The following is a 16706-nucleotide window of genomic DNA, read 5'->3' as shown; positions in this document are numbered from 1 at the left end:
CAACACATTCTGTACGGATTGTTCTTTCAACAAATGGCTGGTTTTGATTCTATATTCTCCAGTTAACTGACTAATTTTGTAAGTGATTAATTGTTGACGGTTATTTGAATAATTGATTAATCTGATTAATCGTTTCAGCCCTACTTGAGGGTATTACATTTTATCCTGCTTTAGACTGATTTTTTTTCATGTATCCTTTTTCATCCACTTCACAAATATGCAGAAGTTTATCTAAACATCCAAAGATACATGTCCACAGTTATAATTTGTAACATTAAAAATGTTAAAAAAGGTTCAAGAAATATGAATACTTTTGCCAAGCAATGTATCCACAAATTCACAAGCGCTAAAATCGATCATCTTAGTCAGATAAGTAGAAGATTTGCAGCATTTTTAATCACAAAGCGAATTACAGTGATCCATAATGGCTGCTGTGGAGGTTTATTGTAGCGTCAGTGTCCACATTTATTCAATCTGTCAGACTGATTTCCTTTCCTTCCACTCAGCTGCAGAAAAATGATTTCCTACGACAAATGGTATCTGTAAAGCAATATAAAAGTGTCACATTTTCACATTCTGGACTCCAACAAATGGAGCCTGAAAGTAATTAGAGCACCTGCATTCTTAAAGGCCGCAGTATTTATTCTGTTCTCTGGCAGCCGCCTTAATAAAAACGTCGACTCGGGTCGCGATCAGGAATCCGATCTGCCGCTACAAACACTCCCAATGTAACTCTTGATGTTGGGGGAGAAAAAAAGAGTCATAAATCATTTCTCTTATTGGACGCAAAACGGAGCGCTTTCTGAAAAATATCTGGGTCTAATTAAGTTTTAAGGAGTGCACCCACCCCCAAAACTACACTGGATACTAAAAGAGGAAGCAGATCAGGTTCATTATTCCCTTGATTAAATATATCTTTAAAAAAAATACAACAAACGACTCCTTTGCTGAAATCTCAAGCAACCTCTCAGCTCCTTCCTGTTTGCCCTTTTCCTCTTCTGCCCCCTTTGGACCATCTTTTACTTCTCCTCCTTTGCTTTTTCTCTGCTTCACTGGATTTGCTCTCAAGGGAACATCTAAGTGAGTAGATTTATTAATTTTAAAGGCTCTGAATCACATTACAGCGGTCGCATATGCCAAAGTCTTCAGCCGCCGATCTCTCCTGAGACCGTCAGCCCAAACGCTGGTCTTATGTCCAAATGAGCTACGAGTTTTCACTAAATCTCCTCATCGACTCCCAGACCAGCGCACTCATTAGTGGGTGGCTCTCCCAAAATGCACAACGAGTGATGATGCACAGATGGGAAGGATGTTTTGAAAAATCACCTTTCTGTATTCTCTACCATGTCATGATTCTGTAGTTTACATCATGGGTGTTCAAAGTGTGGCCCCGGGGCCATTAGTGGCCCTCTGAAAGGATTTTGTGCGGCCCCTCGACCTCAATGCAAACATGGCTGGTTGATGCAGATAAGACACTTTTTTTAAAGATGTTTTTACAGAGAAAAACATCTTAGAAAATCTTAAACATCAACCCAGTTTTATTAAACTCAAAGCATTCAGCCCCAAAAAGTAAGAAATCCGTCTTATAACACAAACATGCAAAACCTTTTCTATGTTTTGTATCAACAATGATTTAAAATGTAGTTAATTTTTGAGTAATAAAATTTTAGGAAAGGCACAAAGGTTTGGTTTAAAATACTTTTTATGCCCCCCATGTGCTTTCAACAAAATGATTTTGGCTCTCATGGCAAAAATGTTTGGATGATGTGAAACCAGTTTCATTAGATTAAACAGGACAAGAATGGACACAAATTCAGCAAAAGGAAACTCCTTGTCAGATTTTACACTGCAAAAACTCAAAATCCTACCAAGTAGCTTTGGTATGGTTTTTATCTCAGTACTATCTTACAATTAACTTTTCAGCAAGATATACGATCATGTTTCAAGTCAATAATATTGATTTCTTTAAAAAGTTCTAGTTCCACTGACAGATTATTTAACTTAAATAAAACATTTCCCTGTTATAGAGAAATCTGCCAGTAGAACTAGAACTTTTTAATCCATAATAAGGAATTATTGACCTAAATCAAGGTCTTACTACAAAGTTACTCGTCATTTTTCAAATGTACTGAGATATTTGCATTAGAAAAATGACCTAAAAGGTTTTGTGTCTACTGTAAAAATAACTGATTGGTTAAAAAAAATCAAAACAATCAATGCTAGCATTAAAGCTTTTTTGGTGTTTTTAGTATTATGAAGGAAAGAGATGTAAGAAGCTTTTTAGAAAATTGTACTTTCTGCAAGCCGGTGAGAGACTTCAATGGTTAATTCAGGCTGCCAAGAAGTGTGAGAGAGCAAGACTTTCAGTAGATAACAGGAAGGCTGGACAGAGTACATGAGAGTTATTTGCTCCTTCTAAGCTTTAAACCTGAGACTGTGATTGAAAATGTGAACTTTTTCTGAAACATGCTTTCTGTGCTGTATTTACTTGGAGGATAATAATTACAGACAAATCAGCTAAAATTCATACTGACAGGTCAGAGTTCTCCAAAACAGCCTCAAAGTTCTGATTGTATCATAAATTTAAAGCCGTTTCTGCACAAAATTAAACAAAATAGGACATTTCTTAATTATAATGGGTTAAACTCACTGTTTGTGGTATAGTTTTATAAGCATCACACGAAATAAGATGTTTCTGGCTGAAAATGTAGCTGTTGAGCACAACTCACTATTAACCATGGCTACCGCTATTGATTATTTTAATAATTGATTACTCTGACGATTAATCAATTAATTGGATAACAAATTCGGCATATTCTACAGATTTGTAATTTAATGCTTTTATATAATGTTAGAAATACATTAAAAGATGCAAATAAACATGATTTGGTTCTTTTTTAAATTAAGAAATAAACATTTTATTGAACTGAGTGAAGCTAAAACTGGCAGAAACATATTTACAGATGTAGATGTTTTTATATTTAATGCTAAATCTGTGAATATATATTTTGACACAGCTTTGACTTAATTACTGCTCTGAATATGTTGTCTTTCAGAAGATTTTCTTTTTTTGAGTCCGTATGATTATTTCAATAATCGACTAATCAGGATTAATCCGATTAATCGTTTTAGGTGTATTATAAACTGATCTATGAAAGTTTTGTAGATCCAAACAGTATTAGTTTTGTTCTCAAGTCATTTAGTTGTCATATTTCCCATTTTTTCTGCAGAATGAAAGCATTCAACTGACACAATCTGAACTATAATTTAATTTCAGGTCACCCTGAATCAGTCATAACTTGAACTTAATCTCCTGTGAGTTAAAATGTCAGTCTTTCACATTGATGAGGAAATATTTTCGCCCACATTTCATTTTAAAGTAGTTGATTGTGTATACAATCAACTACAGAAACGCCATAATTTGACTCAAGCTGTAGGTAGTTGCAGAACAAAACCGAACTGTTTACCGCTCCAACCCTGTGCCTTGGCAGCTAAAGCGAGATGTTTGAGATGGTGAGTTTGGTTTTCATGCCATGCATGAGAACAAAACATCTCTGCTCCAGTGGTTTCTGTCCAGAGGACTTTGTTCTGAAAATCCACAGTTTGCTTAAAGGCCACTTTGCTAATCTAAATCATGCTGCAACATCAACAGAAAGTGGCTTTCTCCTTGCAAGCTTTCCAAACATGCTGTACTAGTTTAGTTTTTTTTTCTGACTGTAACTGGGTCAGTGGGAGTCAGCGGAGTCTGAGGTGTCGCTCCGTCTTTCAGCCCTCAGATGTTTGACGTTGTTTAGATGTCCGACTCTGGGAAGACTGGCAACTGTCTAGCTTTTGTTTCCATCCAGGAATAAACTTTCTCAGTGTTGAATGTTGGAGTAAAAGCTGTTTGGATACGACCTCGTAAACCTTCATGGTGGCAATCGATTCTCTAAACCACGTGTCGAACCTAAGGCCTGCGGGCCAAAACCGGCACACTGTGGCTTCTTATTTGGCCCTCTAGACTCCAGAAGGATGCAAAAATAGGAACTTCAGCATAACAATTGTGCTTAAATGTTATTTTGTCAGTCAAATAGGGATGCAAGTTATTAATTGAGTTGATCTAAAATTGATCGATCTTATCTATAGACTAAAGCGGCCATTTTATTAAGAGTATGAAAAGGACTGACCATCTTTCCACAACACAAGAGGAAACATTCTAAATATTTCCCCTTGTGCCATCTGTATTAAATACTCACTGAATAAACTGAAAATTGTGGTTTTCTCACATTATTAAACATAGACATTTATAAATTATAACAAAACATGAACCTCTCAGGTTCCTGAATAGAAAACTCAAAGCTGAAACTGTAGGAGTTTGTCAAGTGTTTATATTTCAAAACATAAGGTTTTGAAATATAAAGTTAATTTTGCATCCAACAGAGACTCAGTTTGGGCTGCACAGTGGCGCAGTTGGTAGCACTGTTGCCTTGCAGCAAGAAGATCCTGGGTTCGATTCAGGCCCAGGGTCTTTCTGCACGGAGTGTGCTGCCCTGCGACAGACTGGCGACCGTGTCCAGGGTGACCCCGGAACGTTAGCTGGAGAGGCACCAGCACCTCCTGACCCCACTAGAGGATGAGGGTGTTAGAAAATGGATGGCTGGATAGACTCAGTTTGAACTGTTTCCCTTTCCAGTTCTCGTATGGCAGCTGCCATCTTTGTTTCTGTATTTACCGCTCCACTTAAGGTTGACGAGCAGTGCCCTCTACTGGACAGCAGCCAAACTACAAAGATAATTGTTTGCAACTAAATTTAATCTAATAAACCATAAATCAACAGTTAATGAGTTGATTATTTGCATCCCTACGATCAAATCAAAGCAGTTTTAATCTGCATATTGCCGCATTACATCAACCAGTTCGTCCAATTTGTTGCCCAAATTTACAAGAGTCAAATCCCCGCACCTTTTCACTTTGAGTTTGTTGCAAATTTTCTGCAAGAAACGGTCAAAAACAGAATTAAAGTGAAACTAACTCCCCCCTGCAGGTGGCAGTATTTCCTACTTCTGCTGCCTCAACGCTACTTGAAGTCAAGTTACAGTCTGTGATCGATGTGGCAAGTAACAAAAAGTCATGTTTACTGTCATAAATAAGCTCAACTATTGCAAAATGTCTCATTAGTTCTACAAATCACTGGTTTTTATTGCAAAAATAAATTATTGTATTGATGAATTTGAGGACAGGCACTCGTCAAAATGTACTGCTTGTCTCTGGTTTCTCCATTGTCTACTGTATGTTTTTATTTTTTCTGACTTTTAGTTTTGTGTTTTAGATACAAATAAAGTTGATTGATTGAAAAAAATCACAAAAACAATCTTGAAATTCTGGATGGACTGATTAGTGTGAAAAGATGTTAAATATGTCATTTAAAGAAGCTATTTCAGAGCTATTGATCGATATGTTAAGGGATTTTATCGATACATCCATGATGTTGATGTGGCCCTAAATGAAGATGAGTTTCACAGCGATGCACTGAACTCAAATCCTCCATGCTTTGTGGCGTTTTAAAACATGAATTTGAAGGAAATGGTTCTCTGCTGACATGCAGAACCTGTATTAGTGTTTGAATTGTCAGATTATTGGCTCTGTTTCGCTGTGATGCAGCATGAGGTGGAAATCCAGGGTCTTCATGCAGCAGACTCCATCTGACGCTGTGGGTGTGTTGCGTAGTGAGTAATATAAACCCAGCTGCTCCTCTCAAAGCTCCTGTGTCTAAAAAAAACAAGCCTGTCGCTTTGATTTTACTGTAATCTTGTAATAACCTTTCTGCTTTTCCCCTCTTTGACCCGATGGCTTGCCCGCTGTTAGGGAGTTTTTATCCGCTGGACATCTGGAAGAGTTTAGCCGCTTCACTTTTAAACACACTGTCCGTAATCACATCCACAGCCTCAAACATCTTCTTTACGTTACAAAAAGCTGATTTGAGACAAAGCTTCCTGGTTACATCTGATTCTGGTGCAGAAAGAATATCATTAGTCATGGGCCATTAGGCAAACTGTGTGTAGAAATACCAAGATTTTACAATTTCATGGTTTTAACACAACAATTTAAAACTAAAAAGCATTTATAAAGGGAATGTTTTTATTGAAAACAGAAAAGACACAGTAATTTTGAAGCTAACGTAGCATGCAGACTATTAGGATGATAAGATTTAATGTATTTATAGTAACAAAATCTCAAGAAAATAGTCGTACATTCTCCTTTTACCTACTAAGTAGCTTTCTGTGGACGATGCCGACCATAAATAGTAGAGTTTGATTTTTCTTTTAGCTGATGTGCAGACGCTGATATATTTATACTGTTTTTGGTGATTCTTGTCCTTTTAATGCAGAAATAGTTCCTTCCATCATTCATTGCTTGTTTGATTTTTTGTTTCTGGAAGGCAAACTCGAGCTTCAGATAAATTACCTGTTGGGTTTCATAAAGTTGTTCATCTAAATATAGATTTAAATGACCTAAACAGTTTGTTTTTGTGTTTTCTTTTCAGCAACATATAGGATGTTGCTTTGAATCAATAATTAATGAGTATTCATGAGAAAGCACCAGTTTCACTGGCAGATTATTTCACTCATAACATTGAAAAAATGTCTTTTTATAGCCAGAAGAGCTAGAACTTTTTTTAAAATGAATATTAAAAAAAATATTTACATAAAACAAGCTGTATACAGCTCTGGAAAAAATTAAGAGATGTTAGTTTCTCTGATTTTACTACCTTTAGGTAAATGTTTGAGTAAAGATGAACATTGTCCTTTTATTCTATGAACTACTGAATGTCTCCGAAATTCAAAGCAAAAATTTAGCATTGTTTTGCAGAAAATATCAAAGAAGACGCAACGCTTTCAGACCTCAAATAATGCAAAGATCAAAGTTCATATGCATTTAGAAACAACAATACTAATGTTTTAACTCATAACTCAATATTTGGTGGAAAAGCCAGGAGGTTTTCTATGAGGTTCAGTGCAGTGGGCTCTTAAGTTTTTCCAGAGCTGTAAATGTTGCTGAAAACTTAAGTAACGTAAGCTTGTTTTGTCTTATTTCAAGTGTACTAAGATATTTGCACTTGAAGCTAGACCAAAAATACTTGGTAAGAGTTTGTGTTTTTGCAGTGTAGGACTGTAAATCCAGAAAATTGAGTATTATTGACACCATAATGTTAAAACCCTTGACACCTTAAACTGTGTCTGATCAAGCCATCACAAAACGTCTTTATTACTTAATACGTCTCTGAGCATCAGAGCAGGCCTGTCCTGTATGCTGGCGCTGCAGAGCCTGCTGGCGTGGACAATACATCAAAGTCTAATGCAGAATAATAGCTCTGCTGACAGCTCTCATAAAGATGCCCTCTTCTCGAACAGACGATTTCTCCCTCTGATAATCGTGATCTGGGCGGCGGATCACCTGCTCCGCTGCTGAACTGCACCTGCGTACATGCATGCATGTCTGAGCCAGCTGCTGCTGCTGGTTTTTTTTATCTCGTGAAGTCTCCTGGTAAAGACTGACAGGATGTTTCCACAGCAGAGAAAAGTGAAGCTTTGATTTCTTGTAAGAGGCTGTGGCAGACGTGTTTTGTGAATAGGGACTGTTTACATGCCATCCCCGAGACTTTCACAGGGGGAGGAAGAGTGTTCGGCCTCAGGATGAATTATGGATGCCACATGTCTAAAGCTGGAGGCCACTCTTCAGCCAGAGTGCTTTTCAAGGATGGGTAATCGAGGTGTGCTGCTAAAAGATGCTAATATTCCACAGAGAAGGCCTCAGAATCTCATTTAGGATGCTGAATGGGTATTATAAACAGCTTTAGGTTGTTGAATAAATTGCCTGTTGCACTACAGTTTTTGTTAATATGCATCTGCATCATAAATATAATTACACATGGACACTTCCGCACCCCGGGTCACAGAGATCCGGTTTTGTATTTGTTGCATCCGGCACACTTTCCGTTCTTTTAACCAATCTGTTGTTTCTTAGAGCCACAGATGTCTGGAGGGGAGAGGAAACACTCTAAATGTGAAAACCAATTTCCTTTAAGGGGACCTATTATGCAAATCTCACATTTTGCGCATTTTTATACTGCCATTTGAGTCTCTGCTTCTTCTAAAATCAGCCCAAGCACTTAGAGAAAAACACGTAGCCGGTTATTGGCAATAAGTTCATGTTTTTTGGTGTCTGGAAAATGGGTTGTTTCAAAAACCTTCCCCACGTAACGTCACAAATCAGCAGGCACTGCCCGTCACCTAGAAACCCCAGAAATGCTCAGTCCGTTACCTAGCAACCCAAGTTAAGCTCCAGCTCATTTGACTACTTTATACACTGTACAATGGCTGCTGGAAAAGTATTTTGTTGTTGACTTACTCTTTAGAAATATCTTGGTAAAAACCAGCCACTAGTTCTGCTTTGTCCAGAGGGTCTGGACTTTGTTGAAGTTTGTATTTGTACCCAATCGCTAACATTTGGCCGTGACATATGTAATGCGCTCTACTAATGACTCTACGAAGCTTTCCTGGTAACTTCCTGCGCTGTAAACAACCATCTTCCACTGCAAGAGAGAGGTGCCGGTCCAAACAAGATGGCAGTTAATGTTGATTCAGTGTTTGGAAACGTGGCCAACATGGACTGATTGGCTTCTTTCACTTCCTCTGGTTCCTTTGATAAAACTACAGGCACACTACAATTCAGAACAGAGCAGAAGATCAAAGTCATCGTTCACAACTTCTCTTTCTTTTCACTGATTGGCTGAATTTCAACCCTCGGCAGAGAAATTCTCTTCAATGGGAGAAAACCCAGACTGAACTTTGACGTGAGATTAGAATCAAGCGAAGCGGCGCAGGAGGGCAAAGGCCAGGCTAAATTCAGAAACCACTTGCTGCATTCTCGGTTGTGCAGGAGACTCTACTTCTGCTTTTCAAAGATATACGGTTGTACAATTGTGCATCTGTTTGCAGCCATTTTCACGTGCAAATTTAAACATTGAGTTGGGGGGCGTGGCCACCATCAGCTTATAAATGACAAAGCGCCCTGAAACAGGAGCTCAAAATAGGGAGAACTGAGCAGATGAAAATGTGAATCTCAGAATGATTTTGTTTAAAAAAATGTTGTGAACAGGTTTTTTATAGACCTATAGCTCCATCCTAAGGAAGCATAATAGGTCACCTTTAAGATGAAAGGCTTCACACCCACTGCCTACATGCAGAGTCTCTTCCGACACCTTCCAGCGACGGCGCATACTGTAGCAGAGGCTTGTGCTACGCAGACACACTCGAGCTAGCATCCCTCCCCACACCCATCGGCGCCGCAACACGCTTGCATCCCTGCTTCCCGTTCACTCCATTTCTCCCTCTCCCTTCTCCTCCTGCCAGCAGAGCCAGCCGGGAGGGGAGCAGAAAAGGTGCAGAAGCAGAAGGACTCGGCTGTCGAGAGGGATGAGCTTCCATTAAAAGCCCGAGGCGCAGCCGCCTTGTTTCCCCCCCTCACGTCGTTCGGTGTGGCACGGTGGGGTTTTTCAGGCGTGGAGCACGCTCAGCCACACGCAGGGCGTGAAAAGCGACACTGGCTATGATGCTAGATAATTGCTTCCCATTTCCCCGTGTCCTCAGACAAAAATAGCATGTTGCCGGTGCAGCATGGGAGCTGTGATTGCTGTGGATCGATGCACAAAGTGGACAGCATTTTCCAAGCATAAAGTCTACACACCACCTATCACCAAATCATGCAAGAAATGCTCCATATGCCAGCTTGAACAATCTGGGAAGGCTCCTCAACGTAAACACAGCTTGTGTGTGCGCTTTTGGTTTGGTGACAATCCCAAATATAGTCCAGACATTTACACAGGCCTAAGTGTTGTTTTTTCACACCTCAGTGCTACCTGCATCACATCCGCACATCGAAACTCACCGCCGAACTCATTCCCTCCCTGAGCCAGCCCCACATCTCCTAAGTTCATGTTTTTCTTCCACATAGCGGACATTTCAGGTCCGACGGATGACTCCAGAGGAAAATTGTTTATGTTTAATCATCCTCATCGATGCATTCAGCAATTACAGGAGGCATGCATGCATCTATAGGCGCTGCACAGCCAGAGGCATGTAAAAACAAATCAAGCTGCAAATAAACAAGATTCACCTCACAGAACATGTGCAATGCAAATCCTATCTTTCATAACAGCCAAAACTGGCTCTGCACACCGACAAACCATCTCCAGGTACTGCAAACACGCATCCAGGTGAAGCAGGGAGGCGAAACGACAAAACCCACATTCAAGTTGAGTGTGAAGAACAACCACTGCAGTGCAGTACTGTACACAACCAGGTGCTGAGATCCCTGCCTTTTTAGAGCCCACACAAGGCTAACCATGCTGGGTAACTGATCAACTACAGCTGCCTGCACAAACACAGGGAGAAATATGAGCAGAAGCAAAAAAAGAGGGAGAGGACGAGCGACGGGGCCGGCCTCTCGCGTACTCACCAGCACCGGCAGGACACAGCAGAGACACCAAGAGCACAATCACCAGCGTCAGGATCTTCACATTCATTTCTGCACTCCCCTCTGGCTCTCCGCTAGTCACTCGCTGATATACTGTAGTGGTGTGTGTGTGTGTGTGAGAGAGAGTGTGTGTGTGGATGGGAGGGGGAGAGAGCAGCTGAGCGAGCAGTAAAGGAGAGAGAAAGAGAGAGAGAGACTGTTTGCTTCTGTGTGTGTGTGTCAGTTTCTAGGAATGTGTGTGTTTGTATATCAGTGTGTGACAGCTCCCTCTCTAAGACTGAAGGCACGTCTTTATCTTAGCGTCTCTTCTTCTGTCAGAGGATCGAATCAAGTTCAGAGGAGCTGGTTCAGGTCTGTCAGCGTGCCGGCGCGCTTGTGAGTCGACTCGGTCATGTGGCTTATGTATCACTGACTCTGTGGGTCACGGACAAGCCCTCCTGCCCCACCATCACCCACCATCTCCACCCCTTTCCTGCAAACACGCAAAAGCACGCGGCGGCGGTAGCGGAGGAAACCGGGGGGGAAAAGGGGCTGGCGCATGCAGGTTTATGATAAATCCCTAGTTGAAAAGTCTTTGAATCAAACGGGATCCAGAAATCTAAACACCAGTTCATGATGGGAGGGAGGGAGATGAAAGAGAGGGAGGTTTGAGATGAGGTTACCACACTGCAAAAACTCAAACTGGTTAAAAAAATACCACTGGCAGATATTTCACTTATTACTAGGACTTTTTCATCAATATTAAGGAATTATTGACTTTAAGCAAGCTTCAGTATGTTGCTGAAAAGTTACTTTTAAGTTTGTTTTGTCTTATTTCAAGTGAACTAAGATATTTGCTCTAGAAACTGGACAAAAAATACTTGGTAAGACTTTGTTTTTTTGCAGTGCAGTTTTTGTCTTTTCTCCAAGGTGCGCCACTAAATCATTTGCGCTGTTTGAAGTTGGTGACACTCCGAGCAACAGCAGGAAAAAACCGATCAGAGCGGGCCGACTCCACGGCTCGCAGTGTTTGTTTCAGCCGCACCGTGAAGTCATTTGTTTTATTTCGCTACACAGATTATATTCTTTCCGTGAACAAAAGCCGCTATGAAGCCGCACCCTGCGAAATAAGCCTGCTTGTTTCTTATGTCTTGTTTATCGGACTGATAAACAGGAAAGGTTGCTGTGAATTGTGAGAAGTCCAACTTTCCTTATCGCCTTTGGCCAAAGAAGGCAAAGTTTCTCCCATTTTTCAGGAAGGACTATAAATTTTGTATTGTTTACCATAAGCATGCAGAGTATGTAAAAGGAACAAAACTCCACACTGTGACATCATTCTACGGAAGAGGATTAGGGCCGATGAAACAAAAAACAAGAATTTTAACTTTTTTTTTCTCAGAATTTTGACTATTTTCTCAGAATTGTTTAAATTGTTAATGCACCATCAGTCAAATCTAGTCATAAAACTAAAATCTATAAATAAATTTCAGCGAAGCTGTCAGTGTAGATAAATGCAAGTTTATAAATCCTATAACAATTAAGAAACAGTTACTTGGTTATTGATCTGCTGACAACATAATTGACATGCACATAAGAATGTTTGGTTTATTTGGATTTTGACATAGATTGACACAGAATTAGAAATCTGAGATTATAGTGAGAATAGCGAAAATTCAGGAGAAAAAGTCAGAATTATGAGAAAAAAGTCAAAATTCTAAAAACAGGAAAATTCTGAGAAAATGTCACAATTCTGTGATTAAAGTCAGAATTTTAAGAAAAACATCAAAATTCCCAAGAAAAGTCATAATTCTGAGAAAAAATGCAAATTCTGAGAAAAAGTCTGAATTCTGACAGAATTTCTGAGTCAGAATTCTTTGTGTTTTTTCAGCGGCCCTAATCCTCTTCCATATCTTTCTATTCTTCACCCTGAAGATGAAAGATTTTTGTCCAAAATCACTCAATCAGACTCCAAACCACAAAGTTAAAAACACCGCAAAGAATAAAAATAAATAAGACACTTCAGCGACTGATTGATCTAAATTATTTATGTCTAAGTGATGAACTGTTTACATGGGGGTCAATTTACTGTGAGTCCAAAGATCCGAGTCCCCAAAGGACACCAGTGACACATGATGGATGGAGCCCTAAAAAGCAACCCGCCCCCCGTGTTGGTCCTCCTCCACTCAGCCTCTTTTCATGTGTTGTCGCTAAGCGGTCGCTCCGGCGCAGCGGCCCTCTGACCCTCGACTCTGCAGATCCCGCTTCACACAGCTCCGCTATTGTCTTCACAGGACCTCCGGGTCGCAGAGGCCAGCGCCTCAGCCACCCACTTGAGGTCCAACAACGACACCACCTTCCATTTTTACACGCAGCACTTGAAGCTTTCACTTCTTGTGAAGCAACCCGTCACACCTCCCGGGTGACTAAAAGACCCGCTTATCCAAGCCTGACCTTTTTTTAGCGCCGAGATAACTCATAAGTTCCCCACATTTTCTCAGAGGTGCTCGCTGATCGCTCACAGAAACGTGGAGTAATTATTTCCAACGGCACATAATGAGCAATACAGGGAGTTACAGTTCCATTACAGACTCATTTGGTAGTCAGGAGTAGTTAATTTAAAATTCATTTTCATGCAACATTCAGAGACGATCTCAAAGCGAATGAGCCTGCACAGTTGTTTCAAATTAACAGTTAATGTTACAAGTATTCACTCCCCCTGAACCTCTTCACATTTCTTCATTAAATAATCAAAAACTTAAAGTTGTATATTATGACACAGAACAATAGAGTGATGTAAAAAAAAAAAAGTTAGCTCAATTCAGCTGTTTTTTCTGGAAAATAAGCCGTTTCAAAAACCTGCTGATTGGTAAGCCACAACTGATTGGCACTGTGCTGTTACCTAGCAACCCCAGCTGAAGTCCAGCATGTTTGGTCAGCTGACTTAACAGCTGGGTGAGCTGCTCAATGGCTGCTGGAAAAGACAAGTGCTTTGTTGGTGTCTTACCATCCAGAAACCACTTACTGCATTATTGTTGGTTGTGCTGGAGGCTCTACTTCTGCTTTTCGAAGATGTACGGTTGTATAATTGCGCGTCTGTTTGGAGCCATTTTCGTATGTGAGTGTGGACGTTGAGTTGGGGGCTTGGCCAGCAGCAGCTCAGATGAGATAATTTGACTATTGGCTGTGCGCTCCCTGAATGAGAAAAATGCAAACAAATCCTGTTGTTGCAGTTTTTGTAGATCACCATGAACTCCTTTCAGAATGAGCCGTCACTTTAAATCCAAACTAGTTGCCACATCCCCCCCAACTCGCATGTGAAAATGTCAAAAAACTGATGCGAAATTATTTTCAGCAGCTGTTGTACAGCGCATACAGCATTAAAACCAGCTGACCAAATGTCCTGGAGCTCCACTGGGGTTGCTAGGCAACAGACTGGGGTTGCATTATATTCGGAAGGTTTTTTGAAATGGCTCATTTTTCAGACACCAAAAAACATTAATTTGCTGCCAAAAAACTGGCCAGGTGTTTGTTTTAAAGTGTTTGCGTTGTTTTTAGAAGCAGAAGAGACTCAAATGTATCTCTAAAAATGGGCGAAGTGGGAAATTTGCATAATAAGTCCCATTTAAGAGAATTGCAATGGATCTTAGGTAAAGATAATTTTTCTGCACCAGTTTTGTGGCAGCTGATCACTTAAACAACCCAACAGGGACGTCTTTAGGTTGTGATTGTAACACGACAGAAATGTGAAAAAGGAAATAAATTAATTGCAAAACAGTCAAGATATATGAAGTCAAATTAAAGCCAGTATCCAGGATTTGGTCCAGGTGTTCCCAGTGTTATTTTATAGCTGTGGACTGATTAGCTGTTAAAATGTAATACGAACATCGGATAACGGCGGCTGAGTCTTGGTAACGTTGGCATTAAGGGCTTAAACATTAGCACCCCATTAGCTTTAAGTAGCTCGAAGCAGAGCCTGTAATGAAAACCCAGCAGATGGCGTTTCCTGTGTGTGTGTCGGTGGATTGTGTTCGTCAGACAGTGGGGGATTGTGGGGGTTTTTTTCACGCTCAGGGATGTGGGGAGATACCTGGCAGTCAGAGGGCAGCAATACAGCCACATACGTCTCAACACAGGAAACACTCGGCTGTTTACAGGAAGCGTTTGATGGAGGAACACTGTTCGTGTTGGATGCAGTCACTGCTGACGACTTTTCCTCATTCCTGAGTTTTTAATAACAGCCAGACATTCCTGAGACGATGGAAAAGGTATATCTGCATTTTCTGACATTCATGCACAAGTCATCAACAGGTGGCCCGTCAGCTGTGGATAAACGCATTTTAAAAAAGCAGCATTCACAATAATTGTGTTTCCTGTTTATCATCCTCTTCTAAATAAAGCCGTCAGATGCTAATGAAGTGCACGGATGTTTGTTTGCGTTTCTGTTTGGGTGAGTAAATGAACAGTGGCAGGCTAGCAGTGTTGTTGTTTGTCCAAACACTTCCGCATCCGCTTCCAGGGGTTTAGCATCCATCAGATGCAGCAGCTTTGATTAAAATGGAAAACAAATCAAACATCCGTCTCTACAGGAGACTGTTTCATCAGCCTGACTGAATCCAGATCGAAGCCGAGCCGTCGGCCATGAAACAAAGAAGGTCTGATGTTGTTGTTGGAATATTGCGAAGCTTTAAACAAACGCAGCAGCCGCTTCATGTCATTAAATGTCAAGAATCAGAGGCCTTTCATGGTGACTTTATCGACGCCAATCCATTTTCCTGCAGCCTGCAGCAAGACTTTCTCTCTATAAACACGTTTTTTAGTAATTTCATGCATGATTCGGGTTCCTCATGTTAATTAAAAAACAAAGTTATTTTCCCCTGAAAGGTAAGAGACATCATTACACGCATGTTGCACAATTCATAATTAAGTTGAGACATAATTTTAAAGAAGACAGACAGTCTGTTTGTAAAGGTTTGTGGTTTTTTCTCTTCCAAATTCAGACTTTGAACTTTAGACATCAGCTGTCATTCCTTGGAAATCAAAACACTCGGGTCCAGAGAGGAAAGCAATTTTCAAAGCTTCAATCACAGAAACTAATGTCTTCCTTTCTACCTCTGGTGTGAAATTTCTGGCTGAAGTTAAATATTTTTTAAATTATAACATGTTTTATCATCTTGTTATGCAGAAATGTTTCGCCATTTGGGATTGGATGAATTGATGCTGACTGACTCATGAACTGCTCCGAGTCTTACAGGGTTCATGATCTTGGGAAATAACTGAAATGACTCATGACATTGCTGCGCAGCTCTGAACAAAATAAACTAAAATGGTAAAATCTAAAAGGTGCTAAAGTAAAGGAATGACCTGAACACAAAACAGAAACAAGTTTCATAAACAAAAGATTTAAAACTGATTTTGAAAATAAAGACCCAGGCAGAAATTAATATTTAAACACTTTGAAATCCATTTTATAAGTCAAACTAAGAATGTTTCACACCTGATAGTGCGGTAGACTTTGTTCGACTGGGGTTAAAAATGGCAAAATTTGTTACGTTTTCAGCTGCTGCGGCTCACGTTTGAAAAACCTGTTCCCCTCCTCACCTGTGGAGGCGCTGCACCAAGAAATACTGAAGGAAATGACACAAAAACTTATAAAGAAGACACGAGCACAAAGTTTAACCAGAAATAGATCAGCATCACCCGTTAGCAGTTGAAGGATTTTTCTTTTGTCTTCAGTAAAACAAACTACTAGCGCTAGACTTGTGTGTTTGTTTTGGTTGTATTTACCCAGAATGCCCTGTGCTGTAGTCCACTTCCTGCTTTTAGAACCGTCTCCCGTCTGCTTGTTGTTCAAACTGAACCAGAGTTCACTTCAACTAAAACTCGATGTCGGTTTTTAGAGTTTACTTTTTTTTTAAAGTCCAAATCAGTTCGATTAGCATCCACACCTCAAACGAACCAAACTTTCTAGAGTTCGATTAAATTGGACTGAGCAGAGCTGGTGTGAATTCACCCTAAGAAACCTGTTTGTTAGGTTTCACATTTCTATGGGAGATGCAATAAAAAATACTAAACTAATAAAATGCAAGAAGAGCTGTAATAAAAAAAAGTGGTGCTAGTTAAACTAAATATGCAGTTTTGGTGAAACGATCCTTGGAGCTCAACTTGCTCAGATGCTAAGAACAAAGGGAAAATGATTGGCAGCGCTTGGAAAA

General features: G+C 40.1%; 1 protein-coding gene across 1 annotated transcript in view; it reads right to left on the bottom strand.

The window, feature by feature from the left end:
- apln (apelin) overlaps window positions 1–10904 on the bottom strand; it is a 37685-nt gene extending 26781 nt beyond the window's left edge. The window contains exon 1 of the mRNA XM_032554924.1: window positions 10498–10904. Coding sequence (XP_032410815.1) covers window positions 10498–10564 — 67 coding nt within the window. The 5' untranslated portion in view covers window positions 10565–10904. The remainder of the gene's footprint in view (window positions 1–10497) is intronic.
- Between the last annotated feature and the right edge of the window lie 5802 nt (window positions 10905–16706).

The sequence above is a fragment of the Xiphophorus hellerii genome, chromosome 23, assembly GCF_003331165.1.
Source record: "Xiphophorus hellerii strain 12219 chromosome 23, Xiphophorus_hellerii-4.1, whole genome shotgun sequence".
NCBI lineage: Eukaryota > Metazoa > Chordata > Actinopteri > Cyprinodontiformes > Poeciliidae > Xiphophorus > Xiphophorus hellerii.
Note: the sequence above shows the minus strand (reverse complement) of the source record. Positions and strands in the feature narration are given on the sequence as shown.